Source organism: Schistocerca nitens, chromosome 7, assembly GCF_023898315.1.
Source record: "Schistocerca nitens isolate TAMUIC-IGC-003100 chromosome 7, iqSchNite1.1, whole genome shotgun sequence".
Taxonomy (NCBI): domain Eukaryota; kingdom Metazoa; phylum Arthropoda; class Insecta; order Orthoptera; family Acrididae; genus Schistocerca; species Schistocerca nitens.
This window is the reverse complement of record NC_064620.1, coordinates 227,068,064-227,084,609: the sequence shown is the minus strand read 5'-3', so window position 1 is coordinate 227,084,609 and position 16,546 is coordinate 227,068,064. Positions and strand designations below refer to the sequence as shown.

The 16,546-nt window shown below is 46.5% G+C and overlaps 1 protein-coding gene across 1 annotated transcript in view; it reads left to right on the top strand.

The window, feature by feature from the left end:
- Positions 1–16,546, top strand: part of LOC126194722 (putative helicase MOV-10) — a 348,426-nt gene that overhangs the window by 116,422 nt on the left and 215,458 nt on the right. Inside the window, exon 6 of the mRNA XM_049932971.1 lies at positions 2,417–2,571. Coding sequence (XP_049788928.1) covers positions 2,417–2,571 — 155 coding nt within the window. The remainder of the gene's footprint in view (positions 1–2,416; positions 2,572–16,546) is intronic.

Sequence of the window (16,546 nt, the reverse complement as noted above, 5' to 3'; positions counted from 1 at the left end):
CTAGCCAACATATTTAGAAGGCAGCATATTCACCAATAATGTAGGTGCTCAACATAAGGGTAGCGACTTAGAGTTCTATAGCTGTTAGAAGGTGGCTTAAACACACACACACCACAGTCAAGTCACAGGGAAGTCTATCTATAACAGAATAACTTTGGCAACACAAGAGAGACAAAAACAATCATTTATTAAAAATAGTTTACATAAAAAAATACTTAGTGTTTGCTTGCAGAGAAGGTGTTGCACTGATCTTAAATGTTAGATTAGGTTCAGAACAGACACAGTATATGATGACTGACTGATCTAGCTGAAGTTCAGTTTGTACTGCAGTTAAAGTTCTGTCTCTCAATGTATATACACTTTGACCATCACTTTGACTAATTGTCGACACTCGACGTTAACTGTCAGGCAACTGGAACTGGTCAGTGACTGCTGTCTCCAGATGAGAACTTTCTGAACAGACAATTGTAGGCAATTGGAACAACTGGAACTGGCAGAACATCTACCTGCAGCAACTTAAATATTGTGGTTGGTGTAGTAATGTGCATCTGCTGTCTGTTCGGCAGATGTATCAGATAGTTCCAGGTTTCAGTGCTCTCTGCAGTGACAGATATAAATTATTGGCAGATCAGTGTATTGTTTGAATTTCTTGTTATGGAAGCATAAGATAGTTGCTAGTATGTGCGTCATTTAGGTAGTGACTGGCCATACTACGTGTAATGAAACGTTGAGCCTGACTGTAATCTGGTGTCCTCTGAAGGCTGTAACTTTGCACCACATCTGGCGGATACAGCATACCACAAGGAATGACGCATCTCTCGTAGTGGTGTAACGTGGTATGAGAACAGTGCTAGTTGAAAGCTCCTAAGTGGCAGGGAACAGACACGAATGTCATGCACTGTGTACAACAGTCAGTTTCAGAGCCAGCAGGAATTTCTGCTGTCACTGAACCCAGGCCACCTTGACCAGTTTCCGAATGAATGTTGCGAAGGGAACTGCAAGTGGTGAATCTTTGGAGTCAGGTACCTTGTGAACAACCACTGCTGACAGCAACAAGTGGAATATCAGTGGACCGAATGACACACACTCGGAAGTAGCTGACTGCTGGCATGTACTGTGTACATCATGTCATGATTTTGCCTCTGTTTGATCAATGAGAGCTGTCGAGCTTACAGATAGTCCGTTGAGACGAGTTCGTCTTGACCAATTCGGAATGTGTGAAGAGTATAGTTCAGACCAAAGGTGGTTCTGTGTTGTGGAGATTTTTTGTGTCGTAACTTGGACTCACTCATTCAGGTTACTGTGAACATCAACCAAGATGTTTATTTCAACATTTGTGATGATAGTGTTGCTCATTTTTCTCCATCTTAATGGTGGCTAGGCTGTACACAAACAAATTTTTCAAAATGACTAGAGCCTTGTTCACAAGGCTGCATGCAAATGTTCCTGGTTTAACAAATGCTCATGCATTGACGGGTCCAATAAATAATCCGATATTAATTCCATAGAAAATGCCTTGAACTATTTGGAACAGCGGGTGAAACATACCAGCCGGCATCCCAGAGATTTGGTAGCTCCATAGGAGATAAGCATTAATGAGTGTTTCCAGCTGGTTGGGGCTTGTCTGAAGGAACTTGTGGACTCCTTTTCTTGCCTATTTGAAGGCAAGAGTTGTTGATAGACCAGTATTAGCTGGGGATCACTAATGTTTTGGCTGGTGTGCATACAAGATACCAGGTGCAAAGTAAAGGTGGTGGTGTTTTTGCATGTATTTTTCCATGCAAGAAATCATCATCACAGATGACGTCCAGTTTGTTGTGAATATAACATTCAAGTAGTCAGAATGGAGAAATATTACTGCAGGCAACTTGGGAAGCAGTGCACAAGAGTTTGGAAAGTGAGAGACTACAGTAATATTATGCTCTTGTTTTTCAGTGATAAAATGCATGCAGTGCATGCAAGCAGGGAATTGTTGATATGAATTTTATCCTGTTCCTCTCTCATTTTGGGACCTAACTTTCCTGTCCCTTTCTGTTGTGGTTGTCTGCTGTAGTTTCATTATTTTAAATTTATATATCTGTGTGTCTATCGACCTGCCAGCACTTTCGTTTGGTAAGTCACATCATCTTTGTTTTTAGAAATATATCTATATTTAATTACAGCAAAATTTTTGAAATTATTTTTGTATAGAATTTATTGAAATTATTCTTGTAAACCTGTAAATATCAATACAGGTGCTACTCTCATTATGAGGAGGAAAGGTTACATACAAAGCAGTGTGCAGTAAACAGAATAAAATAATGTGGATTGGAATGTGTTTTGCAGGTTGCTTAAAATGCTTTCTTTGTGTAGTAATAGAGCGTACAATTTTGAACTACATGAAAGTAGATTTGCATTTTCTGCTTTTTCTCCACAGATAGCTCTTACATTGTCAGTGTTATTTTTGAAAATAAGGGTGTTGGATCGTACGGAGTACCTGTGCAGTTTGAAATAGAATCCAGTAAAGGGGCTGTAAAAGATGTGAAGGAGCATTCTCAGGCGCTCAAGAAATTTAATGTAGTCCGTGTTCTGGTAAGTGTGTGTTATTTTTCTTTTACCATTATTGTAATGTTAATAGGATGAATTTAGACAATTTAAAGAAAAAGAAAAATAACTGAACTATAGTTATCACTGTTATAAAATCCACATTTTTAGATTAAAGTTTTTGGGACAGTGTGTTGTTCAATTAGAGCTTTTTAGGGTGAGATATGTAACATGTTCATTTAAAACACTGAGAGGGAAACACTATTCAGACTGAACTGTGTTTACAAATTAATGCTGTTGCTGTCCTATGACCCTCGAGATTGTAGACTTCTCAGCAAGTGTCACTAGTACCATTTGTTGTGACTTTTGTATCTTGGTAGCAGCCGAGATTCTTAGTCATGGACTTTGATTGTGATTCAGTTTGTGTTTGTTTTGTCACCATAAGACCACCAACTTTGTACTTATTGCATGTTTTCTTCAAAGTGATTTATAATGTCTTCTTCTAATAATTGTGTGATGTGAAGATCGGTCTTTGTGTGCATCTTTAACTCCCCTTAAAAGCAAGAATCTTTTTCTGCTTTTGTGGTATGTTGAATTTGTGCTACGAACTTGAAAGATTCTGCACATTTGTTTTAGAATGTTATGTCATTATTATGTATTCAGTTCTTCCTGTCCTACAATACTCCTCAGACTTTTTGTGTGAATCAAGTCCCTGTATCAGTAGTTGCTTGAATAGATTCCTGTAGTCAGTTTCTGCGACTCATTTTTCCACTGATTTTGTAGTCTTTACAGGACAGAAGCAGACAGACTGAGTAAACACATCAGTAGTACTTAAGTTATGGTTGTATCCTTTGAGTTAATAGAAGTGGTCCAGTGTGACCCCTGTGACAAACATTTAGTAACTAATCTTTCTTCTTTCCTGACTTCTTAATAATTAAACAGTTTAAAAAAAAATGGAAATCACTTGTTTCATCTTATCAAATGTGGAATACAACAATATTGTTTTACTTTCTCTGTGGTTCACTTAATAGTGCACAAGTTTGACAATTTCATATCGCATAGTGCATGGAATTACTGAAGAGTCTGTTCTGTGATCGGACTCAAAAATAAGTGTGTCTCCCTCATCTCAAAGTTGTCAGAAAGTTGTTCCATGATGTTTTTGATCATTACCAAATCCTTGTCCTCTTGAACTTTTCTAATTCTTGTTATTAAGTCATTTGCAAAACTTAAAATGTATTCAGACAACTTAAAGCATCTAAAAATGTCAAGTTACGACAAAATCAGTGTTATACAATTTCAGAATTCTGTTCTAAGATTTAAGCTCGTCTTGCTGTCCTCTCAGACCAGTCCTTATTCTTCATCTACATGACTACTCTGCAATTCACATTTAAGTGCTTGGCAGAGGGTTCATCGAACCACAATCATACTATCTCTCTACCATTCCACTCCCGAACAGCGCGCGGGAAAAACGAACACCTAAACCTTTCTGTTCGAGCTCTGATTTCTCTTATTTTATTTTGATGTGGGTTGGGCTCAACAAAATATTTTCGCATTCGGAAGAGAAAGTTGGTGACTGAAATTTCGTAAATAGATCTCGCCGCGATGAAAAAGTCTTTTCTTTAATGACTTCCATCCGAACTTGCATATCATATCTGCCACACTCTCTCCCCTATTATGTGATATACAAAACGAGCTGCCCTTTTTTGCACCCTTTCAATGTCCTCCGTCAATCCCACCTGGTAAGGATCCCACACCGTGCAGCAATATTCTAACAGTGTGTAGTGTAAACTGTCTCTTTAGTGGACTTGTAGCATCTTCTAAGTGTCCTGCCAATGAAACGCAACCTTTGGCTCGCCTTCCCCACAATATTATCTACGTGGTCTTTCCAACTGAAGTTGTTCGTAATTTTAACACCCAGGTACTTAGTTGAATTGACAGCCTTGAGAATTGTACTATTTATCGAGTAATCGAATTCCAATGGATTTCTTTTGGAACTCGTGTGGATCACCTCACACTTTTCATTATTTAGCGTCAACTGCCACATGCCACACCATACAGCAATCTTTTCTAAATCGCTTTGCAACTGATACTGGTCTTCGGATGACCTTACTAGACGGTAAATTTCCTCATCGTCTGCGAACAACCTACGAGAACTGCTCAGATTGTCACCCAGGTCATTTATATAGATCAGGAACAGCAGAGGTCCCAGGACGCTTCCCTGGGGAACACCTGATATCACTTCAGTTTTACTCGATGATTTGCCGTCTATTACTACGAACTGCGACCTTCCTGACAAGAAATCACGAATCCAGTCGCACAACGGAGACGATACCCCAATGTTCAAAGTCTTTTGGAATGCAGCACAACCCATTACAATTTTAAAATTTATTGTTAGTAAATGCTCTTAGGACTTAAAATGTTAACAGTAGTTAAGATTTCGAGCTCATAACTGCTATATTAGTCGTCTTGAGATGTTTCGAGCAACTAAAATGATATAATCAGTTTTGCAGTACCCTTCAATATTATAATTATGATGTTTCCTGTGTACAAATTCATTTGCAACTGTGGATGATAAAGATCCCTCGCAACTTGCGGCTCACAGTAGATCATAATGTGTACTGCTGTACTAACTTGACAATAGAGAATGACAGTTTCCACCTATTATCTTCAACTGTTCTGGCATTGGCATTGTCACCCACACCCTCTGCTCCGTGGCTTCCAAGCCACGTCATGAAAGCATAAGCAGGCCTCCACAGCAGAAAGAGATGCTTGCTCGCCATTGTACTTTGTCAATGTTCTCAGCTGACACTTATTAGACCAAATCTGCACACATGGCAAACCAGAGCATGCACAGTGAGATGTTCCACACATAACAACTGCCTAAAAAACATCTCCAGTTTCCATGAACTTCTTTTGTTGGCATTAGTGGTTAGAAGTGGTAGATAATATTCCACAGAATCAACATGTTACACCACAGTAAGAAAATCAGCACTGTATAAATGCGGTATTTCAATAAACTGGACAACAAATAGTGTGACTAAGAATCTCAAAACATGGGGTAAGTGCCAAAGTATTCACTGTAGCGTCCCAGAGATCACTTTCGTGTGAAAGCAGTCACCCTCACATCATACTAGGAACTGAGAATTGGTTGGAAGCCCAAGGGAAAGAATAGGGCAATTTTTAATGACAGGTATGTATCTCAGAAAGAAAGTTTAGACACTTCTGGAGGAGGAGCAGTTAACTGTGACAAGCAAAGCATTTATTTATGACTGTCAACTAATATGAAGGAGAGTAAATGGGGCCGTTGCATTCCGATTAATGATCAGATGACAGGCAAGTTACTTTTGATCTTGGGATCTTTGGTTAGTGTTTGTTTATTTATTTATTTATTTTTTTTTATTTTTGACATTTTGCAACCACGAGTGGCTTGTATTGTCAAGGTTGACCCTGCTGGCGGCAGATTGGAATCGAGCCTGCAACCACAGTGTATATGCACTGGTTGCAGCAAAGTCTGCAGGACTTTCCCTGTTCGTTACCACTGTTGTTCTCCCCTTGTTACTTGCTGCCATTTGCTACAGCAGAGGAATCCAGGATCTGTTCATTTTGAGAGTTTCTTCTTTTTTGTTAAAACTATTAACATTTTATGAATTTCAATGGCTTCCATGACCCAAAAGGTGTTACAGCTCTTCCTCGTAGCATGAACCTGCAAGGGGCAAAATTTATTATGCAGATGATCTAACACAGCATATGCTCTGCCATGGTCATTTCCACCACCAGCTCCCCCAGGGGGTCCACAACTCTTTTGTGGATATGTGCGTAGCGAGCACGGGACCCCGAGCTAATGTGGCCCTCCTTCCTTTCTGGGCTGTATACCTTCCTTTTCCGCATCCTTCCCTATCCCCCATCTTGCCCCCCCCCCCCCTCCCCTCACCTCTGGCTCTTTCCTTCCCCTTCTCCCCCTCTGGGAGTATGGTTTGTGCCTACGTCCGAAGACGGACGCTCGTAAATGTAACGCATTCTTCGCCTTCTCTGCTTGTATGTCTTTATCCTTCCGTCGTCCTTCTCTTTTCCTTACCTCTTATCTTTACCCTTTTCTCCGCTGCGGCGTTTGAGACCTCTGCTCTTTCCTTTCCCTTTCTTTGTTTTTCCCTTTCCCTTTCTTTGTTTTTCCCTTTCCCTTTCTTTGTTTCTCCCTTTCCCTTTCTTTGTTTCTCCCTTTCCCTTTCTTTGTTTTTCCCTTTCCCTTTCTTTGTTTTTCCCTTTCCCTTTCTTTGTTTTTCCCTTTCCCTTTCTTTGTTTTTCCCTTTCTTTGTTTTTCCCTTTCTTTGTTTTTCCCTTTCTTTGTTTTTCCCTTTCTTTGTTTTTCCCTTTCTTTGTTTTTCCCTTTCTCTTTCTTCCTCCCTGTTCGTGTCTGAAGGCCGACCCATGCATTTTCGTGCGTAGCCGGTGACAGGGTAACGCGTAATTCCCCGCCCCGGGTAGACAGGTAGGACACGTACGTACCCCCTGGTAACGGCCAAGCCCAGGGAGGAGTGATTACCCGAGCTGATACTTTCCTAAAGTGCCGATTGGTCCCTCCGTCTGTTTGTCAGGAGGTGTGACCTGAGGTGTGAACAATCACCTAAGGCGGGAGTGCCCTCAGAGAGGGCCACCACAAGGGAGGAGCGCGCCATCGGAGACGCCGGTAATCATGGGGGATTCTTCTGCAATGGTTTCCTCATCTTCCACTGTCTGCTCACAAGCGTAAGTTCACTGAGTCTCAGCCCCAGACAGTTCTTCCATCACTGCCACAGTTCCTTGTTGCTTCTCGGTCTGACGAAGGTCACGACTTCTCCACGGTCAACCCTTTCATTATTCAGAAAGGTGTCGACGCAATTGCAGGTCATGTAAAGTCTTGTTCCAGATTACGGAATGGCACCTTGTTGTTAGAAACAGTCAGTGCCCTCCAGGCACAAAAATTGCTGCGTACTTCACTGCTCCACACCACACATTCCCTGTACGAGTTGAAGCGCACCGCACTTTAAATTCCTCGCGTGGAGTCGTTTATACACGCTCCCTCGATGGATTGTCTGATGAAGAAATTCAGCACTACCTGTCTGACCTGGGCGTAACGGCTGTTCATAGGGTTATGAAAAGGGTTGACAGGAACATCATTCCAACCCGCACTGTCTTCTTGACATTTGACAAAGTTCAACTCCCATCAAAAATCAAAGCAGGCTATGAGATAATTTCCGTTCGCCCTTACGTCCCAAACCCTACGCGTTGCTATCGGTGTCAGCGGTTCAATCACACCAGCCAGTCCTGTTCCAATCCGGCCAAATGTGTTACGTGTGGCAAGGATGCCCATGAGGGTGCTTGTCCACCTCCATCCCCTCGCTGCATCAACTGTATGGGTGACCACACTGCTTCCTCTCGAGATTGCCCCATTTTTAAAGACGAAAAGCTCATTCAGGAAATCTGAGTGAAGGAAAAGGTGTCGACCTTTGCTGCTCGAAAATTATTCGCCAGTCGACAGCCCACTGTGCCTCAGACAGGAAAATACAGCACTGTCCTCGCTTCTCCTCGGCCAACAAAGAAGGCGGCCACGCAGACTTGCGACCTCACCTTTAGTGCCACGGTCATCAGATCGGCCAGCGCAAAGTTCGCCCGTTCAACCTCACCACTTTCGCCTGCCTGCTCTATGGCTCACCCTTCATCGGGTTCTGCTAAATCTCGAGCTCAAAAGTCAGACACCAAGACTTCGAAAAAGGAGCATACTCGTGAAGATTTTTTACGTACCCCAACTTCCCAACCATCGGTTCCTCCTTCATCTAAACATCATGTTTCCAAGAAGGCTAATAAGAAATCCAGTTCATCTCTTTCTCCGCCAAGGCGTGTCTCATCTACAGCACCACCTGGCAGAAATCGCCCTCGGCCGTCTTCTGTGTCACCGAGGCGCACTGCACGCGGCTGATCAACCGGCCAATCGCTGGAGGCAGGAGCTGCTCCTGAACAACCTGTGGATCAGGATCTTCTGCCTTCGGCTGAATGCCATTCCATGCTGTCGGTCGCAAGCTCTGAGCAGTCGTTGAGTTGACGGCAACCCTGGTCACATTCCTCAATTTTCTGTTCACCCTATGTCCATTATCCACTGGAATATCCGCGGCATTCGAGCCAATCGGGATGAATTGTCGATCCTCTTACGATCCTACTCGCCAGTCATCTTCTGTCTTCAGGAAACAAAGCTGCGTCCCCATGACCGCTTTGTTCTTCCTCATTTTCAGTCCGTCCGATATGATCTCCCCTCTGTTGAAGGCACTCCAGCACATGGAGGACTCATGATTCTCCATGAAACTCTCCATTATCACCCAATCCATTTAAACACTTCCTTCCAAGCTGTCGCCGTCCGTCTTTCCCTTTCTGGATACACGTTCTCTCTTTGTACTGTATACATTCCATCGTCCACACCAATGGCACGAGCTGATCTCCTTCATCTTCTTGGTCAGCTTCCACCCCCCCTATTTTCTGGTTGGGGACTTCAATGCCCACCACCCGCTTTGGGGATCTCCACATCCTTGTCCACGTGGCTCACTATTGCTAGACGTCTTCCACTAAGCGGATCTAGTTTGCCTCAACACTGGGGTCCCCACATTCTTGTCTGCCTCCACAACAAATTTATCTCATTTAGACCTTGCGGTCGGTACTCTTCCGCTAGCTTGGCGCTTCGAATGGTTCGCCCTTGATGATACACACTCGAGTGACCACTTTCCCTGTGTCCTTGGACTGCAGCCTCAACTGCCTGCGCCTGCGACACTGGAAGTTTGCCCAAGCCGATTGGACACTTTTTTCGTCTCTAGCGACATTCGATGACCGTCGCTTTCCCAGCGTCGACGATGAGGTCACACATATTACCAACGTTATTCTTACAGCTGCAGAACGTTCAATACCACGCACCTCCGAATTGCCCCGGCGCCCTCCAGTTCCTTGGTGGAACGAGGCATGCTGTGACGCAATATGTGAGCGGCGACGTGCTCTTCGTGTTTTCCGTCACCCATCCTACTTTGGCCAACTGTATCCGCTATAAGCAGTTCCGTGCGCGATAGCATCGCGTCATCCGCGATAGCAAGAAGGCAAGCTGGAAATTCTTTACTAGCTCATTTAACAACTTCACTCCCTCCTCGGAAGTTTGGAGTCGGCTTCGACAGTTCTCAGGAGCACCTAGTTCTCCCCGGTCTCTGGGCTTACTGTCGCGCATGATACATTAGTGGACCCCGTCGCAATTTCTAACTCATTGGGTCAACACTTTGCTGGGATTTCGAGCTCTTCAAATTATCCGCCAGCGTTTCTCCCGAAGAAACATGCAGCGGAAGTGCAACCTCTTGCCTTCTTCTCTCAAAATCGCGAAAGCTATAATACCGTTTTCTCCATGTGGGAACTCCAACATGCACTCTCTTCTTCTCACTCCTCCTCCTCAGGACCTGATGGTATCCACGTCCAAATGTTGCGGCATTTATCAACCCATAGTCTGCGTTACCTACTTTCGCCTTTATAATCGAATTTGGACCGACAGTACTTTTCCCAGACGATGGCGGGAAGCTATCGTCGTTTCTGTTCCGAAACCTGGAAAGGACAAACATCTCCCCTCTAGCTATCGCCCCATTTCTCTCACGAGTAGTGCATGTAAGGTTTTGGAGCGTATGGTGAATTGCTGTTTAGCTTGGTGGCTGGAGTCCCGCAGTCTTTTAACACCTGCCCAATGCGGATTCCGAAAGCATCGTTCTGCAGTTGACCATCTTGTTGCTCTCTCCACTTATATCATGAACAATTTTCTCCGGAAATGCCAAACGGTAGCAATATTTTTTGATCTGGAGAGAGCATACGATACCTGTCGGAGGACAGGCATCCTCTGCACATTGTTCTCTTGGGGCTTTCGAGGTCGGCTGCCCCTTTTTCTTCGCGAATTTATGGCAGAGCGCACATTTAGAGTGCAGGTGAACACTACTCTCTCCCGTACTGTCTCCCAAGAAAACGGGGTACCCCAGGGCTCCGTGCTGAGTGTTGTACTGTTTGCCGTTGCCATAAATCCAATTATGGATTGTCTCCTTCCTGATGTCTCGGGCTCCCTCTTTGTGGACGATTTTGCGATCTACTACAGCTCTCAACGGACCAGCCTTCTTGAACGATGTCTTCAAGGATGTCTCGATTGCCTCCACTCTTGGAGCATCGAAACCGGCTTCAGTTTTTCTCCCAGTAAGACTGTTTGTGTTAATTTTTGGCGACGTAAGGAGTTTCTTCCACCCTGCTTACATCTAGGACCTGTCAACCTTCCATTTTCGGACGTCGCTAAATTCTTGCATCTTATGTTTGACAGAAAACTGTGCTGGTCCTCCCACGTTTCCTATCTTTCGGCTCGCTGTCTGCAATCCCTCAACACCCTCCGTGTCCTGAATGGTACCTCCTGGGGAGCGGACCGAGTGCTCCTTCTCCGCCTCTATCGCGCCTTAGTGCGCTCGAAATTGCACTATGGAAGCATAGTCTACTCCTCTGCTCGGCCGTCTATTCTTCGGCGTCTCGACTCTATCCACCACCGTGGATTACGTTTAGTGTCTGGAGCTTTTTACACCAGCCCTGTGGAAAGCCTTTATGCTGAGACTGCTGAACCTCTGCTGTCCAATCGGCGAGCAGTCCTTCTGAGTCGTTATGCTAGCCATCTGTCTTCCATGCCTGCTAATCCAGCCCATGACCTTTTTTTCGACGCCTCCTTTGATGTAGGGTAGGGTATGCAGGCCGCCCCTCCTCCCTACTACCACCGGGAGTCCGCTTCCGTCAACTGCTCCATTCTCTTTCCTTCCGCTTTCCTAAAAGCTTATTGAGAACTTGGGGTACAGCACCGCCTTGGCTCCATCCCCGGATTTGCCTGCTCCGTGACCTTTGTCGATTTCTCAAGGATGGTACCCCTTCACTTGTTTATCGTCGGGCATTTGCTGCTCTATGTGCACAAATGACGGACGCCACATTTATTTACACCGACGACTCAAAAACATCGTTAGGTGTAGGGAGTGCCTATATTGTTGGCGACACCCCAATTCAATTTCGGCTTCCCGACCAGTGTTCGGTTTATACTGCGGAGCTTTACGCTGTTCTCCAGGCTGTTCACTACATCCGCCGCCATCAGCGGATACAGTATGTTATCTGTTCAGATTCTCTCAGCTCTCTCCTCAGTCTCAAAGCTCTTTACCCTGTCCACCCTCTGGTCCACCGGATTCAGGACTGTCTGCGCTTGCTCCTCCTGGGGGGCATCTCGGTGGCGTTCCTCTGGCTCCCGGGACACGTTAGCATCTGTGGAAATGAGGCGGCCGATATAGCGGCCAAGGCTGCAGTCTCTCTTCTGCGGCCAGCTATTCAATCGATTCCCTTCGCCGATCTACGGAGCGTTTTATGTCGTCGTGTTGTTCTTTTATGGCACGCACATTGGTCGACACTTCCCCATAATAAAAAAATGTACACCTAACAAACAGCATAGTCGCTAGCTTGCGCGCGCGCGTGTGTGTGTGTGTGTGCGTGTGTGTGTGTGTGTGTGTGTGTGCGTGTGTGTGTGTGTGCGTGCGTGTGTGTCGTCTTTTATTTCCTCAAGAATGCTTTGGCTGAAAGCTAAGTGTGTAACAACCTTCTTTTCTTGTGCCTGTCTGCAACTCAGTGTGTCATCTTTATGGTGAGTAGCAATCTGTACTTTTCATAATATTGTTAAATTAAAATAATTTTGACACCTCATTCTACTCTATAAATGACTTTGACTAGATTGTACATCTTTAGTTGGGTTACATTTATCAGTTTTTGTTGTAGATCATTATGCAAAGGATAGTTGCCACTCACCATGTAGCAGAGATGCTGAGTCGTAGACACACACATGACCACAGCCCATTCTTCCTTCCCTGTCTGCATTTTCGGGACCCTGCCCCTCCCTCCATCCCTATCTGCCACTCCTTCTGTACTGTCCCCTCCTTCCCCTCTCCGTTTGCTTGCAATTTTGTTCCACTTGCTTCTGAACTTTCTTTCTTTTTGGCATTTAGGTCTCCACTTGAGGTTTGATCTCCACTTCCCTGGACTATAGCTCCCCTCCACCCTGCTATGTCACCAGCCCTTGTAGCCATTCAATGTGGTGGGGCTGTTATATACCCATCTGACTGAGCCCCCCTGATAACACGGGGATCGTACTACTGATACCTGAGCTGTTCCCTCCCGTGTATGCCAAGGAGTGGTTGCTTGTCTTCCTGGAGCATCTGAACTCCCGGCAACGGCCACCATGCCAGGCGGCCCTTGATGTGACTGGGTGGCACCCATGCCTCATCAGAATGGGTAATATAAGGGGGCGGATGCTTGGTGCATGAAGCTCATCAAGCTACAAAAATCGGGCCATTCTCAAATGGCAGTCACTTCGATAGGTGAAAGATCATTGAATTCTGCTTTGTATGACCTGGCATCCTTCCGTTCCCTGGATACACCGTGAAAGGAGGGCCAGACTTGCCATCTTGGAATGAAACACTTTCCTCACAACCTCGTCTGTACTAGGGTGGACGGGGACAAATTCACCACCTCAAAACCATTGTTCTCTGTGGAGAATATCAGGGACAAGTTTGGTGAAGTGGTGTCTCTCAGTAAGATGGGCTCGGACTCCTTGTTGATCAAAGCTGCTTCTGCCACCCAGTCTGCAACTCTTTATGCCTGTGATCATCTTGGAATGTCCCAGAGTCCATTACCCCTCACCAATCCCTGAATATGGCCCAGGGAGTAATTTTTCATGGGGACTTCATCGTGCAAACTGAGAAACTCTCAGCTAATCTGTAGCGACGCTGTGAGCTATTTGTTTGATGCATGCAGAAGGGTTGCAAAGACAACCACACTGATATCGGCGCCTTCATTCTGGCTTTTTGAGGTGGATACCCTCCCAGAGAAGGTCAAGGTTATGTGCTACATATTGACGTGAAGCGACATGTCCCACCATGTGAAGTGCTTTCGGTGCCTGCATTTTGGGCATATGTCTTTCTGCTGCATGGCTGACCCTCTGTGTGGTGACTGTGTTTCGATCCATGTGTGTGTCAATTTTCGTGACTACTATTTTTCTCGCCTGCCAGATTGGCCAGCTTACAGGAGAGAAAAGAAGGTCCAAGTGTGAAAGTCCCGGGATAACCTATCTTACTATGAGGCTCGCCAAAAATCTACATCTACATCTACATTTATACTCCGCAAGCCACCCAACGGTGTGTGGCGCAGGGCACTTTCCGTGCCACTGTCATTACCTCCCTTTTCTGTTCCAGTCGCGTATGGTTCGCGGGAAGAGCGACTGTCTGAAAGCCTCCATGCGCGCTCGAATCTCTCTAATTTTACATTTGTGATCTCCTCGGGAGGTATAAGTATGGGGAAGCAATATATTCGATACCTGATCCAGACACGCACCCTCTCGAAACCTGGCGAGCAAGCTCCACCGCGATGCAGAGCGCCTCTCTTGCAGACTCTGCCACTTGAGTTTGCTAAACATCTCCGTAACGCTATCACGGTTACCAAATAACCCTGTGACGAAACGCGCCGCTCTTCTTTGGATCTTCTCTATCTCCTCCGTCAACCCGATCTGGTACGGATCCCACACTGTTGAGCAATACTCAAGTATAGGCCGAATGAGTGTTTTGTAAGCCACCTCCTTTGTTGATGGACTACAATTTCTAGGGACTCTCCCAATGAATCTCAACCTGGTACCCGCCTTACCAACAATTAATTTTATATGATCATTCCACTTCAAATCGTTCCGCATGCATACTCCCAGATATGTTACAGAGGTAACTGCTACCAGTGTTTGTTCCGCTATCATATAATCATACAATAAAGTATCCTTCTTTCTATGTATTCACAATACATTACATTTGTCTATGTTAAGGGTCAGTTGCCACTCCCTGCACCAAGTGCCTATCCGCTGCAGATCTTCCTGCATTTCGCTACAATTTTCTAATGCTGCAACTTCTCTGTATACTACAGCATCATCCGCGAAAAGCCGCATGGAACTTCCGACACTATCTACTAGGTCATTCATATATATTGTGAAAAGCAGTGGTCCCATAACACTGACCTGTGGCATACCAGAGGTTACTTTAACGTCTGTAGACGTCTCTCCATTGATAACAACATGCTGTGTTCTTTGCTAAAAACTCTTCAATCCAGCCACACAGCTGGTCTGATATTCCGTAGGCTCTTACTTTGTTTATCAGGCGACAGTGCGGAACTGTATCGAACGCCTTCCGGAAGTCAAGGAAAATAGCATCTACCTGGGAGCCTGTATCTAATATTTTCTGGGTCTCATGAACAAATAAAGCGAGTTGGGTCTCTCATGATCGCTGTTTCCGGAATCCATGTTGATTTCTACAGAGTAGATTCTGGGTTTCCAAAAACGACATGATACTCGAGCAAAAAACATGTTCTAAAATTCTACAACAGATCGACGTCAGAGATATAGGTCTATAGTTTTGCGCATCTGCTCGACGACCCTTCTTGAAGACTGGGACTACCATTGCTCTTTTTCCAATCATTTGGAACCTTCCTTTTCTCTAGAGACTTGCGGTACACGGCTGTCAGAAGGGGGGCAAGTTCTTTCGCGTACTCTGTGTAGAAACGAATTGGTATCCCATCAGGTCCAGTGGACTTTCCTCTGTTGAGTGATTCCAGTTGCTTTTCTATTCCTTGGACACTTATTTTGATGTCAGCCATTTTTTCATTTGTGCAAGGTTTTAGAGAAGGAATATGAGTCACTCCATCCAATGTCACTTTCTTCACCTTTGCATCTGTTTCATCCTTTCCCCCACCAACCTCTTCCTAGCCCCAGCCCCGTCATTCTCAGCCCCCTACCCTCCCCCCACTACCACACTCCCCCCACTACCACACTCCCCCCACTACCACACTCCCCCCACTACCACACTCCCCCCACTACCACACTCCCCCACTACCACACTCCCCCCACTACCACACTCCCCCCACTACCACACTCCCCCCACTACCACACTCCCCCCACTACCACACTCCCCCCACTACCACCCCTCCCACTACCACCCCCCCCCCCACTACCACCCCCCCCCCCCCCACTACCACACCCCCCCGCACTACCACGCTCCCCCCGCACTACCACGCTCCCCCCGCACTACCACGCTCCCCCCGCACTACCACGCTCCCCCCGCACTACCACGCTCCCCCCGCACTACCACGCTCCCCCCACACTACCACCACGCTCCCCCCACACTACCACCACGCTCCCCCCACACTACCACCACGCTCCCCCCACACTACCACCACGCTCCCCCCACACTACCACCACGCTCCCCCCACACTACCACCACGCTCCCCCCACACTACCACCACGCTCCCCCCACACTACCACCACGCTCCCCCCACACTACCACCACGCTCCCCCCACACTACCACCACGCTCCCCCCACACTACCACCACGCTCCCCCCACACTACCACCACGCTCCCCCCACACTACCACCACGCTCCCCCCACACTACCACCACGCTCCCCCCACACTACCACCACGCTCCCCCCACACTACCACCACGCTCCCCCCACACTACCACCACGCTCCCCCCACACTACCACCACGCTCCCCCCACACTACCACCACGCTCCCCCCACACTACCACCACGCTCCCCCCACACTACCACCACGCTCCCCCCACACTACCACCACGCTCCCCCCACACTACCACCACACTCCCCCCACACTACCACCACACTTCCCCCACACTACCACCACACTACCACCAAACTCCCCCCACACTACCACCAAACTCCCCCCACACTACCACCAAACTCCCCCCACACTACCACCAAACTCCCCCCACACTACCACCAAACTCCCCCCACACTACCACCACGCTCCCCCCACACTACCACCTGCCCCCCACACGCTACCACCCACACCCCCACACCACCACTCTACCCCATCCCCCCCACCAACTGTACCCCGCACCCCTCAACTCTACTCCCCCAAACCCTACCACCCA